The sequence below is a fragment of the Erythranthe guttata genome, chromosome 12, assembly GCF_056151865.1.
Source record: "Erythranthe guttata isolate IM_541 chromosome 12, IM_541, whole genome shotgun sequence".
Classification (NCBI taxonomy): domain Eukaryota; kingdom Viridiplantae; phylum Streptophyta; class Magnoliopsida; order Lamiales; family Phrymaceae; genus Erythranthe; species Erythranthe guttata.
The window spans coordinates 2,264,674-2,284,953 of NC_142544.1; the positions used below are offsets into that span (position 1 = coordinate 2,264,674).

Below are 20,280 nucleotides of genomic sequence, written 5' to 3' on the forward strand. Positions count from 1 at the left end.
TAGTTAGAGGGGGGTTTTGATAATTACTGATAGGGGGTGTTTTTAGTAATTAAGCCTAAGTTCAGGGGTGTTTTCATAATTTACCCAATAAAATTAGAAAAAATACCTTGTAGTACTATTTTAAGAGCGCACATAATCATTTTACGATTCTTGATTTTTGGTGAGTAATATATAGTCAGGGCTTGTTGGTGGCTTGGAAACGCTCTGCGGGCAAGCGTACGGAGCGAAGCAGTATCATAAGCTCGGTATTTATACGTATAGTGCCGTATTTTCGCTACTTCTTGTATGTATTCCAATTTGCGTAACGTGGTTTTTCATGGAGAAACTACTCGTGTTGATCGGACAAGACCCTTTGGTCTCTTTCGAAGCGCAAAAGTACGCTCTTAAGTTAATTCCTGCGTTGTTTGGCGCGGCGATTTCGAAGCCACTTGCAAAAACTTGTTGGTCGAAAATCTACACGCAAGTGCACGTATCGTACAAGTATTATAGTGGACAATTAAGTCCGGATATCGAACCCACAGGGAATATTTAATTACTTAATCCTAGACGCTAAATTCTACCAATTATTATCAAGCTCACCCTACACAGTCGACTTTAGAGAGAATTAACTAAAATAAATTAAAAAGCAAATTAAAACGACAAAGCAAGAAAGCAAATTAAACACGAAGATTTATCAGAGTAAACGAGCCTAGGATTTTATTCTTCCCCCTATGTGATTATTACTCCCCCAATTCCTTCAATTATGCAAGCAATTAACCCGGATTATTAACCTGAGATGCTAAAATAATCATAACCCGCTTCCGCATGTATTACAATTCTAATACTCTAGATTCAATTACTATATTCCTATGCAATTAATTCTAGAACACAACATTAAGCACAAATCTCACTAATGGCTACCTAAGAGATTAACTATATTCCTATGTTAATACCACAAAGGCTCTTTTACCACAGTTCTAATTATTAACCCGATCTTCCGATTCATGCGATTAACAATAACATAAAAGCGCATAAAGTGGCCAGTTTCATGAACCTAATAAAACAAGTAGAAGAAATAATCCGGAATTAAAACTTGCATAAAATCATAGAATTGGGTTCATAAGTCCCACATAGGGTTCCAAATAAAATCCTAGAAATAAGTAATTTAGCCACTCATGATTAAAGCAAAAACGCAAATAAAATAAATCATAGACGATAAATCTTTGCTTGGAGTCTTCGAATTCTTCGTTTTCGTTATTGCTTTGTTGCTCTTGAAATTGCGTGAAAAAGATCCCTAATTGTGGGCTTGACTTGGTCTTATATAGGGTGAAGAACTTGGGGAAGAAGGCAGTTTCCTTGTGCAATTAAAATTCCTTTACTGCGCAATTTCGGAGTCTCGGACGGGGGTCTCACAATTTGAACTAAATCTGGGACGGGGGTCTCAGCTCTAAATCTTCAGAATTTTGATATTTTCACTTTTGACCCATATTTTTGCCAAGATTGTAGTTTTGACCCCATACTTTTCCAATTCTTCAATTTGTACCTAAAATACAATAAATCAACTTTTTAAGCACCAATTATCGTTAAAACACACCAGAAGCTCAAATAAAAAGATACGATAAAGTGTAAAAATATACACTTGACACACCCCCAAACTTGAACTTTTGCTTGTCCTCAAGCAAAATCTACCAATAAGCAAATAACTCAACGATAACATCTCATCACATAGATCAATGATCAACTTCACGTTTTCAGAACTTGTAATTATAATGACAATTCTTAGGCATTCGCAAGCTCAAAATTCAACAACACTTAGTCACTCACCATTACCAAAAACCACAATTCATACAATTGCTTCAAGCATCCAATATTTGCAGATTAAAGATAGAAAAAAATTATACATACATGCATATGCTTGACTCCAAATACTCACCAAATTATTCTACTCTACTAATATCGAATATTAAGCTATTGGGATCATTGGGGCTTTGTGGCTTTCAATTGTTGGGCTCTTTGGTTCGAGGTAGGAAATATGGGTATGTGTGGCTATTCTTCTTGAATTAAGGTGATTATGCCAAAATTTGAAAGATAGGCGTTTGAAACAATGAATTCACCTCTACGGACTTTAATAAACTCGATTCTCAAAAGTTCAAAAGTCTCCACTTTTGCTTTTGAGGCAATGGATCGAGTTTTAAAAAATAATTCAACAACTAGTCCTTATTTCTCCCTTCTAGCCTCTTCTTCTTCTTCTTCTTTTTTTTTTTTTTTTTTTTTTTTTTTTTTTTTTTTTTTTAATGTATATATATAGAAGCAAAGATATTTGTCTTTTTTTTTTTTTTTTTTTTTTTTTTTTTTTTTTTTTTTTTTTTTTCGAAGAAGAAGAAGGACCTTATAAAAATTTTCGACCGAACTCCAAGGGGTAATTTTCAAGAATCTCCACCTATTCTACCTTACGCATTGGCTAAAAGAAAGAACACATTTTCTCCGAGGCTCAAATCAAGGTTCTAATGATAATTTTGATAAAAAGGTCGGCTTGAAAGGCTCAAACGGTTCAAAGAAGGCCCAAATCATATCCCAAATCACTCACTACTCAATACTTCGTATCATAAATTTCCTAAGGTGAGTCTTAAAACCGAACGTAGCATGATCTAGCACAAATTAATTCCAAATTTAAAATACAAAACATTCAACCAAAGCAATGCACAAAATGTGATTCCTAGCAATAATTTGCTTCTAAGTCCCGTTGAATCGAAAGCTAAACAAACATCAAATCCTTATCACATAAAACAAGCAATTTCATCATCAAACATTGATCATCTCTCATCATCATAAATCATAGAGTTAACTGCAAAAAATCCCCTAAACTTTGGACGTTTTTGCGCTTTACCCCCTGAACGGAAAAAAGTTGCACGAGCATACCTTAACTTGTTAAATTGTTGCACCGATGATGAAAAAATCCATTTATAGCAAAAATTCGGCCTGAATTGCACACGTGCAACTCACACGTGATAATGAAGGGGCAATTTCGTCGATTCACAAAACTTTCAGATAAAAGAATAAATAAAAAAAGAGAAAAGAAAAAGAAAAAAAGAAAAAGGAAAAAGAAAACAAAAGGGAACACAGCCCCCATCATCTTCGATTCTTCGTCTCCCTGTTGCTTCAAAACAGGGGAAGATTTTCACACCACAGCCACCACCATCTTTCCACACCACAGCCACCACCATCTTTCCACGGCCGCCGCGCCATCTCTCTCCACCGCCGCCGCACCACCATCTCTCTCCACCGTCGCCGCACCATCATCTCTCTCCAACGCCGCCGCACCATCATCTCTCTCCAACGCCGCCGCACCACCATCTCTCTCCACCGCCGCCGCACCATCTCTCTCCACTGCCGCCGCACCTCCATCTCTCTCCACCGCCGCCGCCGCACCATCTCTCTCCACCGCCGCCGCACCATCTCTCTCCACCGCCGCCGCACCACCATCTATCTCCACCGCCGCCGCACCATCTTTTCTCTTTTTTTATTTATTCTTTTATCTGAAGAATAAACACAAATGAAGATGAAAATCACTGGGTTTTTTTTCTCCATATAATTTCAAACCTTCAATCACAATTTCACAAATTACAACTTCAAAAAAAAAAAAAAAAATCAGTTTACAGTTCTTCAAATCATCCATTATTAATTCTAATATGAACTTTAAATTTTAAAAACCCTCCTAATCAATTAAATAATTAATCAACCAACCCTTTTTTCTTCACAGAGTAATGAAACATTAAAAAAAAGAAAAAAAAAAAAAGACAATTAAAAAATCATAAATTCTTACAAGCATAGATGATGAAAGAGAAATCAACTTTATCAAGATCCTTCTGCACCATCTTCTCTTCCAGCCACAACCTGCTATCCAATCCACTCCTTGTCATGAACATAAACACCGCATTTCCCGGTGCACCGGGATTATAAAACCAGTCAATCACATCCCACATTAAATCCACAAGCAACCCATCCAAGAATATCGTTTTTCAATTCTCTCAATAATTGAACTATTTCTGTAAAAGAATCAAGAAAAGAAGAGAGGAGTTGTTTGTTTTGTTGCATCTTTTGGTTGGGGCTGGTGTTGATGGGAGGAGTTTGGTTGGGGATGATGGTGACGGGAAGAAGAGGCGTTTTTTTCTTTTTTTTTTTTTTTTTTTTTTTTTTTAAGATTTATTAAAAAGATAAGAAAGAAAATGGGTGTAAAGGAAATGACTCATTTACCCCAGCTATATACACGTGTAAGGCACGTGACTCGGATTCCGGTCAATTTTGGCCAAAAATGGACATTTTGGACATTGGTGCTAAAAATAATAGAGTTCAGGTATGCTCGTGCAACTTTTTTCCGTTCAGGGGATAAAGCGCAAAAACGTCCAAAGTTTAGGGGATTTTTTGCAGTTAACCCTAAATCATAGATGCATTCGACTCAAGCAAATTTTCTTTTTCTTTTTTTTTTTTTTTCGAAAAAAAACGAGAAAAACAATAAAAACGAATAACACCTAATGCATGCAAACTAAAACAAATAAGCACAAAAATAACATGTTTTGCACCCCCAAACTTAAAATTTTCGTTGCCCTCAACGAAATTAACACAAAGTTTTAAGGATAGAAAACACCTGATTTATTCAGAGTCGGTGTGATCGGGGTGCTCCTCTCTCGCTCTCTCATGCTCCTCATCATCGGAAAGCTCTCTCGCTCCATCTTCATTTGGAATCGTCGATCGGCACGGGAGCTTGAGGCTTCGGGGTCGTCTCGGGCTTGAGGAGCGGCTTTGGAAGAGGAATCGTCGTTTTGGTGGCACTTTTCTTGCTTTTTCCTTTGCCTTTAGAAGATGAAGCTTCACTCGTGCGGCTTCTTTTGTTGGACAAGAAAGTCGGGAGAGAGGTTGGAATAGATTCGGTAAGAATTGGTTGACAATCGAACTCAAAATTTGGTTGGAGCAAATTATCGAACACCTTGTGGGCGTGCCTTGAAAGAGTAGATTTTGGAGAATTTGGTTTGATTCTCTAGCTTCCTTTTGTGTGTGAGAGTTTGAGAGAAAGAACGAGGAGGGTTTAGGAAATAATAGGGGAGAAAATCTGATTTTTAAACATTTAAAACGCCCCAACTAGGTTCGGACGGTCGTCCCGGTTTTTGTGCTAAATTTCGGACGGCCGTCCGAAATTTTTTTCTCCTTACTGGTTTTGGGACGGCCGTCCCACATTTTAGGCATATTTTGGGACGGCCGTCCCACAGGCAGTGGTGCAATTTATATTTTTTTTTTTTTTTTTTTTTTTTTTTGCGGACGCCCGACTCGACTCTCGATCACGTTTTTGACCCTGAAAAGTAAAATTAAAATTATAAATTAGAATGCATGCTTATGATATTAAAAAAATTAAAGAAAAATACGAAAAACAATAAAGCTCGGGTTGCCTCCCGAGAAGCGCTAAGTTTAAAGTCTTCAGCCGGACGTTGCTTCTTTAATTTCAAGCAAAAGTGACCGAAGTCACTTGGCAATCTTCACTCGCTTCCTAATACGGTTTGAGCCGGCTCCGTTTTACGTTGAACGTACGATTTGAATCCCGCTCCTTTATCTTGACCACCTCGTGAGGAAGAATTTCTTGGACAATAAATGGCCGCGACCACTTTGATTTGCGCTTCCTTGGAAATAACCAAAGACGGGATTTGCACAATAACACCAATTGTCCTTTGTGCAATTCCTTTTTGATTTTCTCCTTACGACCACAATAGCTTGACTCATCCTTCTCTCGTGACTTGCTCGAGCTTTTGGGTGGCAACATCTCCCTTGCATTCTCATCGTTGTTAAGACCTCGACTCGCATGACTTTCTCTCGGAGGATTTAAAAGTGAGTCCATGAAATAAACTTGCTCCGTCCGATTCCCGTTTCCGCCATCATCTCCTGCACTCAAAGATGCTTTCCCATTGTCCAAGATCGAAACATCAAACTTTTCATTATTTGTAAAATCCATAAGCTCAATAGCAAAACAATCATTATTATCATATGGATTTTTATTAGCACTAAAAACATTGAATTTGATTGTTTGATCATGAACAGTCATTGTAAGATCACCACTCGCACAATCAATTAGCGTCTTCGACGTGGCTAAAAACGGTCTCCCTACGATAAGAGGTATCTCCCTATCTTCATCTATATCTAGTATAACGAAATCAACAGGGAAGATAAATTTATTGACTTTCACTAGCACATTCTCTAAAATACCTTTTGGGTAAACTAAAGATCTATCGGCTAATTGAAGAGTTATAGCCGTCGGTTCAATTTCTCCTAACCCAAGATTTTTAAAAGTAGAGTACGGCATAAGATTAATGCTAGCACCTAAATCAATGAGCGATCTAAAATTTTTACCTCCTATAGTACAAGGAATAGTAAACTTACCTGGATCGCCGAGTTTTTGTGGAAGAGGCCGAGTAAGAATTGCACTAATTTGCTCCGTGAGTTGGATCATCTCGTTCCCTTGCAATTTCTTACTTTTCTTCACGAGGTCCTTGAGGAACTTCACCCACTTTGGCATCTTTTGAAGTGCTTCAATGAAAGGAATATTTATGCGAATTTCCTTCAACTTGTCCAAAAATCTTTGATATTCGGCGTCGAGCTTCTTCTTTATAAACTTTTGAGGATAAGGAATTGGAGGGACTTGTGAAGGCACCGTTGATGGTGGCTCTTCATGAGTTGATTCTTTTTCCTCATTCACTTTTGGCTTCTCGATTACCGTGTTCCACTTCTCTTTTCGTGGGGCTTCTTCCAATTGCTTACCGTTCTTCAAGGTGACTGCTTGGCACGTCTCGACCTCGATCTTTTTCGTTAGCAATCTTTGTGGATATGGGATTGGTTCCACCCATTCGGCTACAGTGACTTGCGGTTTGACTTGACTTTCTTCCTTTTTCTCGATCTTGAAATCGATAGCTTGGCACGTCTCGAACTTTTGCTTTCGAGGATCTTCCGTATTCGATGGCAATGCTCCCGCCGGACGTTTCTCTTGATTCAGAACGAATTGAGCGAATTGATTCTCCAAATTCCGCAGCGAGGCTTGGGTAGCGGTCATGAATTGGGCCAATATCTCATCCGTGTTTGATTTTTGGGCCGGTGGATTGTTGCCTTGATAGCTTTGTTGATGAGGGGTTTGATTTTGGAATTGACATTGAGGTCTTTGATACCCTTGGCCTTGTTGATTTCCTCCATATTGCCCTTGTGATCTCCACCCTTGATTTTGGAATTGGCGAGGCGCATTGTTGACGTAGTTGAGCGACTCCACATCTTGTTGGCATTGGAGCGTGTAGTGATTTCCACCGCAAATTTCACAACATGGAGACTCAACGGCTTGGACTTGTTGTGGTGGATTTGCTTTGATGTGTTGTAGTAGGAGTTGATTTTGTTGAGCAATTTGGGTCACTTGAGCTTGAAGAGCCGTAATTGCATCTAACTCCAACACTCCGGGAACTTTCTTGGCTCCACTAACCGCCCTCTCGCTTGACTTGGCAAACCGATTTTGAGCAATTTGATCTAACATGATAAATGCATCCGGTATCGATTGACTCATAAAATTCCCCCCGGTTGATGCATCTAAGACCGTTCGTGCATTCTCGTTAATCCCTTGGTAGAAGATGTGGATTTGCCGCCATTGTTCGACTCCATGTGTTGGACACTGCCGCAAAAGAGTTTTAAATCTCTCCCATGCCTCGTATAATTGCTCGCCTTGCTCTTGGACAAAATTATGAATTTCTCGTCGGATTCTCTCGTCCTTCTCGGGTGAGCTATAAACTTTCATGAAAAGGTTGAGGAGTTGAGGCCACGACGAGATAGAGTGGGGGGCTTGGGACATCAACCACTGGCGAGCTCTTCCTTGTAGGGAGTGCTTGAAGAGAATTAATTGAAGCGCCTCTTGGGAAACGCCGTTTTGACGGTGGGAATTACAGGTATCTAGAAAATTGACAATGTGAAGATGGGGATCTTCACCTGCCAACCCACTAAATAGCCCGTTATTTTGGAGCATCGTCAAAAGGCCTTGCTTGATCTCAAAATTGTGCGCCTCAATGGGTGGATATTGGATGCTCGGGCGGAATCCGTCTAGAGTTGGGATTATGTAATCTTGAAGTGCTCGTGGACGAACTGCTGGCTGTGCTGGAAGTTGAGGGGGTGGGTCTTGGACTTGGTTTCCGTTGGCCTCGAGTAAATTGCCCGCGGCCCTTGCGTTCTTCGTCCTCCATTATATTGTTTTCGCGTTGAAGTCTCCTAGCCGCTCGAAAAGTACGTTCGATTTCGGGATCAAACGGTTCTCTAGCAAGATCGAGTCTTCTACGCATACACAATACCTAAAAAAAAAAAAACAAAAATTAAATGGGTGAATCGTGAAAATTGTTCAAATCTAGAGCTAGAATAAAATAAATAATTAAAATAATCCCCGGCAACGGCGCCAAAAAATTGTTGGTCGAAAATCTACACGCAAGTGCACGTATCGTACAAGTAATATAGTGGACAATTAAGTCCGGATATCGAACCCACAGGGAATATTTAATTACTTAATCCTAGACGCTAAATTCTACCAATTATTATCAAGCTCACCCTACACAGTCGACTTTAGAGAGAATTAACTAAAATAAATTAAAAAGCAAATTAAAACGACAAAGCAAGAAAGCAAATTAAACACGAAGATTTATCAGAGTAAACGAGCCTAGGATTTTATTCTTCCCCCTATGTGATTATTACTCCCCCAATTCCTTCAATTATGCAAGCAATTAACCCGGATTATTAACCTGAGATGCTAAAATAATCATAACCCGCTTCCGCGTGTATTACAATTCTAATACTCTAGATTCAATTACTATATTCCTATGCAATTAATTCTAGAACACAACATTAAGCACAAATCTCACTAATGGCTACCTAAGAGATTAACTATATTCCTATGTTAATACCACAAAGACTCTTTTACCACAGTTCTAATTATTAACCCGATCTTCCGATTCATGCGATTAACAATAACATAAAAGCGCATAAAGTGGCCAGTTTCATGAACCTAATAAAACAAGTAGAAGAAATAATCCGGAATTAAAACTTGCATAAAATCATAGAATTGGGTTCATAAGTCCCACATAGGGTTCCAAATAAAATCCTAGAAATAAGTAATTTAGCCACTCATGATTAAAGCAAAAACGCAAATAAAATAAATCATAGACGATAAATCTTTGCTTGGAGTCTTCGAATTCTTCGTTTTCGTTATTGCTTTGTTGCTCTTGAAATTGCGTGAAAAAGATCCCTAATTGTGGGCTTGGTTTGGTCTTATATAGGGTGAAGAACTTGGGGAAGAAGGCAGTTTCCTTGTGCAATTAAAATTCCTTTACTGCGCAATTTCGGAGTCTCGGACGGGGGTCTCACAATTTGAACTAAATCTGGGACGGGGGTCTCAGCTCTAAATCTTCAGAATTTTGATATTTTCACTTTTGACCCATATTTTTGCCAAGATTGTAGTTTTGACCCCATACTTTTCCAATTCTTCAATTTGTACCTAAAATACAATAAATCAACTTTTTAAGCACCAATTATCGTTAAAACACACCAGAAGCTCAAATAAAAAGATACGATAAAGTGTAAAAATATACACTTAACAGTTAGTTAGAGGGGGGTTTTGATAATTACTGATAGGGGGTGTTTTTAGTAATTAAGCCTAAGTTCAGGGGTGTTTTCATAATTTACCCAATAAAATTAGAAAAAATACCTTGTAGTACTATTTTAAGAGCGCACATAATCATTTTACGATTCTTGAGTTTTGGTGAGTAATATATAGTCAGGGCTTGTTGGTGGCTTGGAAACGCTCTGCGGGCAAGCGTACGGAGCGAAGCAGTATCATAAGCTCGGTATTTATACGTATAGTGCCGTATTTTCGCTACTTCTTGTATGTATTCCAGTTTGCGTAACGTGGTTTTTCATGGAGAAACTACTCGTGTTGATCGGACAAGACCCTTTGGTCTCTTTCGAAGCGCAAAAGTACGCTCTTAAGTTAATTCCTGCGTTGTTTGGCGCGGCGATTTCGAAGCCACTTGTGAGATTCTTGCAGACACAGTGCTTGACTTTTCCGATGTTAATAAGCTCGTTTGTCGTATTATGTTTCCACGTTCAGATGAGTTGGGTTTTCGTGTATCGGTTGAATCTTGGAAGTGGTGGTGCCGCTATAGCTATATGCGTATCGAATTGGTTGTATGTACTTGTGCTTGCGTTGTATATTAGATTCTCTGCTTCTTGCAAGAATTCCAGGTTGGCTTTTTCGGTGGAATCTTTTTTTGCTATGGGGGTGTTTTTTCGATTGGTTGTTCCTTCTGCTATGATGGTTTGGTAGCTCTTCTTACACTTATTTTTAGGGTAAATTACATATACACCCCTAAGTAGACTAAAATAACTTTAAGGTCCTTGTAGTATCGGTAATTACAATTACCCCTGAAACATTGTTAGAATTCCTAGCGGAATAATGCATTGGATAAGTTATTCCGTTAGGATTCTAACAGATTAAACTACACTAAAAATAGTAGCAAGAAAACACATTTGTAAGCCCATATTCTCTACTACATCTAGGACCTGGCCTCCTTTGTTCAATAACACGTACTAACTCATAAACCGACTTATTATACTATAACAAAAAAATTCTTTTGAGTGACAACACCTATTTTTCACATAGTTACGCAAAAAGTGATGTCACTATGTTGTTCACTAATGGGGTGTCGCTACTCGCTAATGCTTTATAGTGACAATAAATAAGGATCAAGTGACAACAAAAAGAGCTATTAGTGACAACAAAAAAAATTTTGTCACTTAAATGTATGCATTAAGTGACAACATTTGCATTTATCACAATTGGGGTGTCGCTAATACAATTAGACGATATCAAATCTAATCGTTAGAGGAAAAAACACGTACCAGAGCCAAAGCTTATAGCAGATTTCTGATTTCTTTGCAGATTATGATTTATTGATGATGTATTCTCCATTTGACTTCATAGGTACAATTAAACCTCTATATATTAATACAATTGGGACCATCAAACTCCAATTAATTTAGCGAAATATTAATTTATCGATAAATTAATAATTATTAATTTATACATTAATTAATAATTTATTAATTTATGATATTTTTTTTATTATTTCAACAAATACTATTTTTTTTACGTATATATTATTAATTATACCATTAGGTTCAATGTACGATAGAGCCGTTTCTCGAATGGAAGCTCTTGAAGCAGCAATGGTATTGAACAATTTTCTATTGAGTTATGAGAAAACTATACGAGAAGTTCTAACCATGTTAAGAAAAGCGAGGGACGAGATTGATGATAATATGAACTTCAACAAAAAAACAAGCGACAATTAAATTATATTTTATTAAGCCTTCATATATCTATATTATATGCATTGTACTCTATAATTATAAAATTATTTTTTGCATTATTTATTTATATATTATATGGGGCTTCTCAAAATTTTCGAATGTGTATTATCTTATAAATTTAGTGAATTATTAATTTAGCACGTTGGCCCCGAGTCGGGACCGGCAAAAATTATTATTTAAGCGAGGTTATTAATTTATCGGGTATTAATTTATCGAGGTTCTACTGTATATAACTCGCGCTTTTGCTTCTTTTACATACGTAATCCATTTGAGTTGACGTCTATGTTATTTAACTGCTTGTTTAGTATGTCGTTCGAAACAACTTTTGATTGTTGCATATTCTACTAGGTACAATAAGAATTTAATTGAAAGCACAATTTTAATTGTGCATCTAACTTTACATGTAGAAACTTAACACACAATTACATTTAGTTTCAAGTCTAATCTTTTGGGTTCTACTACGACAGACACTAAGGCCTTTCTTATCTAATTTGGTTTCTCAAAAAAGTATTGCATTTGCTGCAAAGTGGACTACAAACCTCTAGCTAATGTATTTGTATCTATATCAGCTGGCTTATAAGTAAAGGACATGAATGATTAGTATTATAGGAATTAACAATATTTTAAATTACTAATTAATTTATAACTTTAGGATAGTTATATATCATTAGTTTTGTTCTCAGCTCTTTATATACATCAATGTTACTTTTATTGTTTGTTGCCATATAAAAAAATTATACGTTGCGTCAACATATATATATATATATATATATATATATATATATATATATATGTATATATATATATATATTATTCTCACCACACGTGCAATGCACGTGCACCTGCCTAGTATATTAAATATCCTAAATTTGTTTTTTCCCTTTACTATTGGAGATATTAATATTAAATACATTTCAATAACAACTTGAGTTTTTAGTAGAAGTGGTCATTCAATGAGGTGATCAGAGACACGCCAAATGAAAGGTTGTGTGAGTTCGAATCCCGCCGCCATCCATTTGAAATATTTCAAGTGTCGGTTACCCTTTCTCTTGCTTCCCTTGCCTGCAAGAAAGAATCACGAGTTGAAATTTCATATCCAATCGAGGATAATTTTCTGGGATTTTTGAACAAAGTAAAATGAAACGGGGCCAAAGAAGAACACGACAAGAAAATTGGTTTTTTTTGTTGTTGTTTTTTTGAAGTATTGACCTGTTTTTCCCAGTCAGTGAAGTATGTTATGAGTGAGAGAACAATAGACTGTAAGATTGAACCAATCACTATTCCAATCCAAAATCCCTTTGCTTTTAAGTGATCAACGAAACCGAGCACTACAGCCACTGGAATTCCGACTAGATAAAACGCTCCCAAGTTTACGTATGCACCGACCCGTTGCCACCCGCACCCTCTCGCAATTCCTGCCAAAAAAACAAAAGAATCATGCAACCAACAAAACCAACCGAATACCAACCGAATATTGAAATTAAAAATCTTACAAGTACACCCTCGAAATCTCTTAAGGGTAAAACTGGAATATTTGAACCAATATTCTTAGAATATAAAAGATGGTAAATTACACCTACACCCCTAAGATATACTAAAATAACTTTATGATCCCTGTAGTACAAGTAGTTACAACCAATCCTGAAACATTGCTAAAAACCCAATGGAATAATGCATTGGATAAATTATTCCGTTAGAGTTTTAACGGACTGTTACTTTCAGACAGTGGTAATGACGACTAAGTGCTAGGGGTGACTTGGATCTCCTAACATTTCTTAAATCCTTATTATTTTATCTAAGATTTATGAATTTTCGTCTATGTTAGCCTTAACGGCCATGCGAGAAATAAATATAGTGCGATTGGTTCCCAGGACATAAAATCTTAGCTCCGTTAATTGTTTCAAGGGTGTAGTTGTAATTACCAATACCACAGGGACCTTAAAGTTATTTTAACATACATCAGGGGTGTAGGTGTAATTTACCCTATAAAAGATTATGTTAAGGTTGACTTCGTAAGAGGAAAATTGTTAGAAAGTAATTTACTTCAGGGGGGTAATTATGATTTCACAACCAAAAGGGAGGTTTTCGTAATTTAGAAATTGCTCAGGGTGTTATTCGCAATTGTTTGTTTGAAAACTAACCAGAAATTGCAGCTTGTAGGCTATCTGTGATTGTGGAGACACATATAAATGGAGTCATTACAGCAATGTAGTTGATAACTTGCTTTTCGCTGCTAAAAGCCCGGCCCAAAACATGGCGTAAGCAAAAGAGAAGTATGCTTATTGTAACAGTTTCGGCGACAGCAAGAAACATGACTGCCCGAACCACCACTCGGGCACTGCCCGGATTTCCGGCCCCCAATTCATTCGAAACCCGCGTGCTGAAAACAATTAGTACTAGTTATTAGTACTCTTTGACACGTTAGATAAAAAGAAAATCATAATAATAATAAGTAAAGGGAACAAAGGTAAACGAACCTTCCGGCAGCTCCAATTCCGTATGGAATAGTTAAGTGCAATATCGATATTGTTTGGCTGATAATCGACATACAAAATTCAATAACTTTCTAGTGTTGATACATACGTAAAAAAGTGAGAGAAATAGTTTGCTTTACCAAATCGATAGCACTGAAGTTTCAAGCTTCGGATTCGCCAAAAGACCGGACAGCAAAATTAGCACTTTAACTGACCACCATTTCAGGCTAATTGTAGAATCAAAGAAAAAGAAGCGGAAAAAAAAAACTTTGAGTTAGTTTTTTAATCCAACTTGAATCAGATAGATCGGATGTCACGTGGCAAAGTTAGGCATGAATTAGTTGCGGTTTAAAGTTTAGATAACTTAAAACATTGAAGTTATGGGTAGTGTTCATAACAGCATGAATATATTTATCACCCGACATCTAATCTTAGTGATTCAAGTTGGATTCAAAAGCTAACTCAAAATCGTGTATTGAGTTTTGCCAAAATCAGACGAAAAAATGGTCAAAATCAAGATTAAAATTGAAATACTATTGGGAAAATTACAATTTCTGTCCCACAAGTTTGCACCAATTGTACATTTGATCCTCGTGTTAAAAAAAAACACATTTGGTCCATGATGTTTCCAAAATTTAACATTTTTAGTCATTTCTGTCAATTTCGCGTTAGTACTAACAAAATCATGTGTCTGCCGGTAACTGCTTTAACTAATGGAATAACCGTAAATTAACAAAAATGGCAAATAGTGTTAAATTATTCAAATATGAGGGATCAAATGTGTTTTTGTGAACATGAGGGACCAAATGTGAAATCCATACAGACTTGAGGGGTAAAAACTAAAATTTTCCCAAATATTATTATTAAAACTGAAACGACATGTATCGCATCTCATAAATTAATCAAATTGAGGATGAAAAAAAAAAGAAGGGACGAAGAAAAAGTACCAAACCATCGCTGCGGAAGGAATCGCCAAACGAAAGAACTTCCCAATACCACTGAAAGCTTCGACTGAAAACGCCAATCTCGAATCTTTGCAAGAAGCAGAGAATTTCACATATAATGCAAGAAAAGCTACATATAGCCAGTTCGACACACATATAGCTATAGCTGCACCACTACTTCCCATTCGCAACACATAAACGAGAATCCAACTCATCGGAATGTGGAAACAAAGGACGAAAAAAGAGATTAGAACCATCGGCAAAATCAAGCTCTGAGTCTGCAAATATCGTACGATAGGCTTCGAAATGGCGGCCCCAAACAAAGCAGGAATGAGCTTAAGAGAGTATTTCCATGCTTCATGAGAGACCAAAGGGTCTTGTCCAATCAACACGAGTATTTTCTCCATGAAAGCCCACACAACACACACCGGAATACACACAAGAAGTAGCGAAAATACGGCTCTATACGTATAAATACCGAGCTTATGATACTGCTTTGCTCCGTACGCCTGCCCGCAGAGAGTTTCCAGGCCACCAATAAGCCCCGACTATAATATTCAACGAATCAACAATTAAGATACATAAAATGATTGTGTTCTCTCTAACGACTTGAGTAAACTGCAAAAAATACTTCTGTGTAATCTCGAAATAGTGGAAAACCAGTTGTGATGATAAATAAACTAGCAATAGCGCCCCTTCAAAAATTTTTAAATAACACAGTCGACTCATTTTGATTTTAGTCGTCAGCCAAAGGTAAAATGAAATATATACCCTTCAATAAAATAATATAAAATTAGAAGATCATGCAATAGAGGCCAAATTGAATCCAAGAAAAAAATAGAGGCCAAATTGTAATTCATGCTAAATTTCTGAAACTGTAATTAGGGACTTGATTGCTATTCCCAAAATTCATTACACGTAGAGAAAGAGAGGAGAGAAGCTTTGTTCAAAGAGAAATAAAATATGATGAGAAAAAAAATGAAGAACAAAAAGGAGAGAGAAATAGGTGGGCGAAAAAGTAATTGCGCAAATCCACTGCTGGGTTTTCGAGGGCCATGGTTTCTTCGAAATTTTTGACTAGGGTGGTTATGGAGGAAGATGAAGAATGAGAAGAGGAAAGAAAAAAAAGAAAAGAAAAGAACCCCAGTGATTGATCCCTTTGTGCTTGCAATATCAGCACATAATTCCCTTATGGTTTAAGGGTAGCTTCCGTTAGTTTTACCGTCAAACTTAATCGCATGTATCAAACTTCAAAGTATTTTTTTGCAGATGACCTCCTTGTGCTTACATTTTCCCTTTCATTTTTGCAGATGACCGACCCCCCTGAAGTTTGACAATGGTTATTAAGTTTGACGGAAAAACTAATGAAAGCTACCCCTAAACCACAAATAATTATGTGCTGATATTACGGGTACAAGGGTGTCATCTGTAAAATTTTGTAACCACAGAAGGATTAAGTGCTATTTATCCAAAAGAAAATGAAGTGAGAGGCAATTATCTACATAAAAAATCCCAATATCACTTGCACAAATCACAAGTGAGACGGACGATCTCGAGTCGGGGGGAATGTACCTTAAACTAAATTTCACTGGGGTATTTTGTACTAGTTTATTCGTTATATGTTTTTTTTTATATATTATTATTTTGAGTTTACGTATATGATTACTTTTTGTAGTTTACTCCTTACAACCAAGATAGTTAAAATTGGGATTTAAATCGTAAGATCGCGAGACTTTACTATGTTACTCCCTTACAAATAGTCAAATTATAGTGATATCGAGATTTTTCCTTTATTTATAATACATATTAAATGATAGGCTTATTGGCGAAATAGATATAACCCCTGAACCTAGAATAATAAAGATGATTTGGTTAGGAACTTATGCTAAAAAAACCCATCTTTATTTGACTATGTTTAACTCTATGTTAAAATATGTTTTGTTAATGTTGGGATACTTTGAACACATGCTAATTCCACCCTCAAATTATTTTATTTCACAACCAAATTAAATATATTTCTTATTTTATCAATTTCTTCTTATTTCACCTCTTTTTCACCTATGTACAAATTCATAAGTCATCTACCACTAAATTAATTAAAATATTTATAAAAAAACTCCACAATTTTTCACTGAAATCTTTACCACGAAATCCCACCCTCTCCACCTTAAGTGAACAATACCTTCGTCAGCTGTTGAGAAAAACATCTTCGAAGGTAAAAAAGAACAGGAACATTATTGGACAAAAAAATTAAGAGTGCTTGTATGGAAGGTGCTGGACTTTATATAATTTTCAGGTCATTTGATATGGAAGTTTAAAATTTTGTAATAAATATTTCATTGCAAAAAAACTTTAAAAAAATTAAAATAACTTTGAATACAGGATTTAGCGAATATAAGGAATGGTGGTGAATTAGAAATTCAAGGGATATGATATTTCATATATTTTTTTTATGATGAATTGAGATACTTTGGAAGTGAAAATAGCACCACTCAATATTTTATATTTGTTTCGACTATTTTATGTATGTTATGACTTGTTCTATTTGTGTTAGGACATGTTCTCTAAGTACTAAAGCATATATTATGGTTTGGTATTAATTTTACAATATATGTAAAATTGTACGATTTACCCCTTTCGGGTTCAACTTAAAATTCCGATTTTGAATGCCTTGCTTAAAACGGGTAAACAACATAAAACCCCTATGTATTAAGGAAAACATGCGCCAAATCCCCATATGTTACAAAAAAACTTGCATAAAATCTTCTTTATAGTTAACGGTGTTAACGGAAACTGGGATTTCATGCAAGAAAAATGAAACACAAGGAGTTTTACGCAATAAAAAGAACACCGGAGAATTTGGTTCAAGTTTGTCTTAGCACACGGCGTTTTTATGGGTTTTATGTTGTTTACCCTACATAAATCGGGAAAATTACAGTTTATGTCCCTAAACTTTACCACTAAATCGATTTATGTCCTCAAACTTTTTCAGCCACGAAATATGTCCTCAAACTTACCACTTTTTAACAATTTATGTTCTGCCGTCAACTCCGTCAGTTAACTTGGACGGAAATATCACGTGTGGCGCACGTGATGTCGATCTGGCCGTTAAATGCTGATATGGCTGACACACTGAGATGATGTGTCCGAAAAATTGACATGGAGTGACTTGTGGTTCTCTCTCCCTTGATTTCAATTTTAAAATTCCCAATTTATCATTAAAACCCCCAATTCCGCATTCCCCCGATTTCATTGAACCGAATGTAGAAACCCTAACCCTCAAATTCTAGTCATATCCTGCACTACAACACACAATTTGATTGACATCGAAACTTCTACCTCCCAAATCCCCATAATGAAGTTCAAAGATATCAACTTCGAAGAAACTTACCAAAATTGAAAATTCTTGTTCCATTGTGAAGTTCTAGCTCCACAAATGTTTGAAATTTGCAACATTATGGTTGGGCAATCTTGTTAGTTGCGGAATTTCACCTCAATTCAGTGCTTCGTACGAGGAATTTAGAGGATAGGATTTTTGCATCCGGTTCAATGAAATAGGGGATGAGAATTTGGGGTTTTAATGATAAATTGAGAATTTTAAAATTGAAATCAAGTGAGAGAATCACGTGTCACTCCATGTCATTTTTTCGGCCACATCATCCCAGTGTGTCAGCCATATCAGCATTTAACGGCCAAATCGACACCACGTGCGCCACACGTGATATTTCCGTCCAAGTTAACTCTTGGAGTTGACGGCAGAACATAAATTGTTAACAAGTGGTAAGTTTGAGGATATATTTCGTGGATGAAAAAGTTTGAGGACATAAATCGTTTTAGTGGTAAAATTTAGGGACATAAACTGTAATTTTCCCACTTAAATCAGTACTATAATTTTATTTTTTATTTTTTTTATGGGTTCAGATTAGGAGATAAAAGTTCTTACAAGAAGACTGAAGCCAGTGACATTAGTGATAGAAGTTGCAATTGCCACGCTGGACAGTGTGAGCTGGCCGAGGTGGCCCACCATCACTAGCGACACAACTTTTATTAGATACTGCGAAAATGCTACTGCAACCATCGGCGCTGCCACGTGGCTCACCTTCTTCAGTTCTTGCATGAACTTTCCACACTTCTTTGCTTCTATATGATTTGCCATATCTTCTCCTATGAATATATGATATATAATATATATATATATATATATTTATATATATGGAATCTGTGAGGAAAAAAAAAATCAATCTCTTTGATCAAACTATGTTCGTGTTGATGGTCTCATGTATGTATATATAGACGCATGAAGTTAAAACACACTGTAATAATGTTGGGAGATTTACAATATGATCTCTCAAGTTTGCAACGATTTCACGTTTGGTCCCTACGTTCGCAAAAAAAACACATTTGGTCCCTTATGCTTTAATAATTTGACATTTTTTTTATTATTTCAGTCAATTTACCGTTAGCCCGTTAGTTACGAATCTTACGATAGTGATGGGCACACGGTTGATTCCATTAGTTTTAGTGTAAAATTGACAGAAATTACTAAATGATGCTGAAATATCAAAATATAAGAGACCAAATGTAGAATCGGTGCATACTTGATTTTCCCGAAAATTTAATCAAAATGTAATTAATGTGGTAATAATTGGTCTGGTGAGAATAGTACCTACGCCAGGCGGATCTATGCATAAGGTTGGGTGAGTTCAGCCTCCACCCTATATAATATTTAATAAGTTTATGAAAACATGTTTTGTAATGATTATCCAATAACTACTTTAGATATTCTAATAGGGGTGTGAACGAGCCGATCTCGCATGTTTTGGCAGGCTCGAGCTCGAGTTCATTTTGTCGAGCGCGAGTTCGAGCTTGTGGAGTTTTTTTTTTTTTTTGGCTCGAGCTCGAGCTTATTTTGTTTTTTTTTTTTTGTTAATTATTAAATTTTATTAGATTATATATATATATATATATATATATATATATATATATATATATATATATATATATATATATATATATATATATATATATATATATATACAATATTTTATATTAATATGCATTGTTTAAATAAAAAATAAAAAAATATTTTAAAAAAAAAACATAAAGCTCGTGAGCTCACGAGCGGCTCAGTTCGTTTACCAACCCTAAGTTCTAATTGATGGTATTTTAACTAAAATTTATTTAATTTTTACTTGTATTGTGTTGTTATATGTGAATACACTTAAAATGATTGCGACCCTGCCTCGAAATTCCTGTAAACTTTTAGTAGATAGGTTCGGTTTGTTCGTTAGAAAAAATGAGGAAATGAATTATTTCTAGTACTTTCATAAATGTTTGGATTGGTTTTGGGAGTTGAAATATGTTTTGAGGGTATAATTGGAGAATGCAAGTAATGTTTGTTTATAATTTGAGATGAGACAAAATACCTCTAGCGGTCAAATCATGTTTAAACGTGTCGG

At 36.1% G+C, this 20,280-nt stretch overlaps 1 protein-coding gene, 1 long non-coding RNA gene and 1 pseudogene across 2 annotated transcripts; 1 reads left to right on the forward strand and 2 right to left on the reverse strand.

Moving 5' to 3' along the window:
- Positions 1 to 2,924: 2,924 nt before the first annotated feature.
- Positions 2,925 to 5,062, reverse strand: LOC148766197 (uncharacterized). The gene is made up of 2 exons (XR_016034630.1): positions 3,803 to 5,062; positions 2,925 to 3,515 (listed from the first exon to the last, which is right to left on the reverse strand). It is a non-coding gene; the product is annotated as an uncharacterized LOC148766197 (long non-coding RNA).
- Positions 5,063 to 9,949: 4,887 nt separating this feature from the next.
- LOC148766198 (protein DETOXIFICATION 12 pseudogene) lies at positions 9,950 to 10,357 on the forward strand (annotated as a pseudogene).
- Positions 10,358 to 12,429: 2,072 nt separating this feature from the next.
- On the reverse strand, positions 12,430 to 18,977 carry LOC148766199 (protein DETOXIFICATION 12-like). Its single transcript, XM_088826802.1, has 7 exons — positions 18,765 to 18,977; positions 14,825 to 15,369; positions 14,018 to 14,104; positions 13,881 to 13,937; positions 13,545 to 13,783; positions 12,613 to 12,818; positions 12,430 to 12,465 (listed from the first exon to the last, which is right to left on the reverse strand). Exons 1-7 carry the CDS (start codon positions 18,975 to 18,977, stop codon positions 12,430 to 12,432), a joined length of 1,383 nt encoding a protein of 460 aa, XP_088682928.1.
- Between the last annotated feature and the right edge of the window lie 1,303 nt (positions 18,978 to 20,280).

Coding starts and splice junctions, on each gene's coding strand:
- LOC148766199 (XM_088826802.1), bottom strand. CDS start 18,977: ATGGCAAATCATATAGAAGCAAAGAAGTGTGGAAAGTTCATGCAAGAA. Junction 13,784..13,880: donor GGAATTGGAGCTGCCGGAAG/GTTCGTTTACCT, acceptor AATTGTTTTCAG/CACGCGGGTTTCGAATGAAT. Junction 12,466..12,612: donor TCACTGACTGGGAAAAACAG/GTCAATACTTCA, acceptor TCTTTCTTGCAG/GCAAGGGAAGCAAGAGAAAG.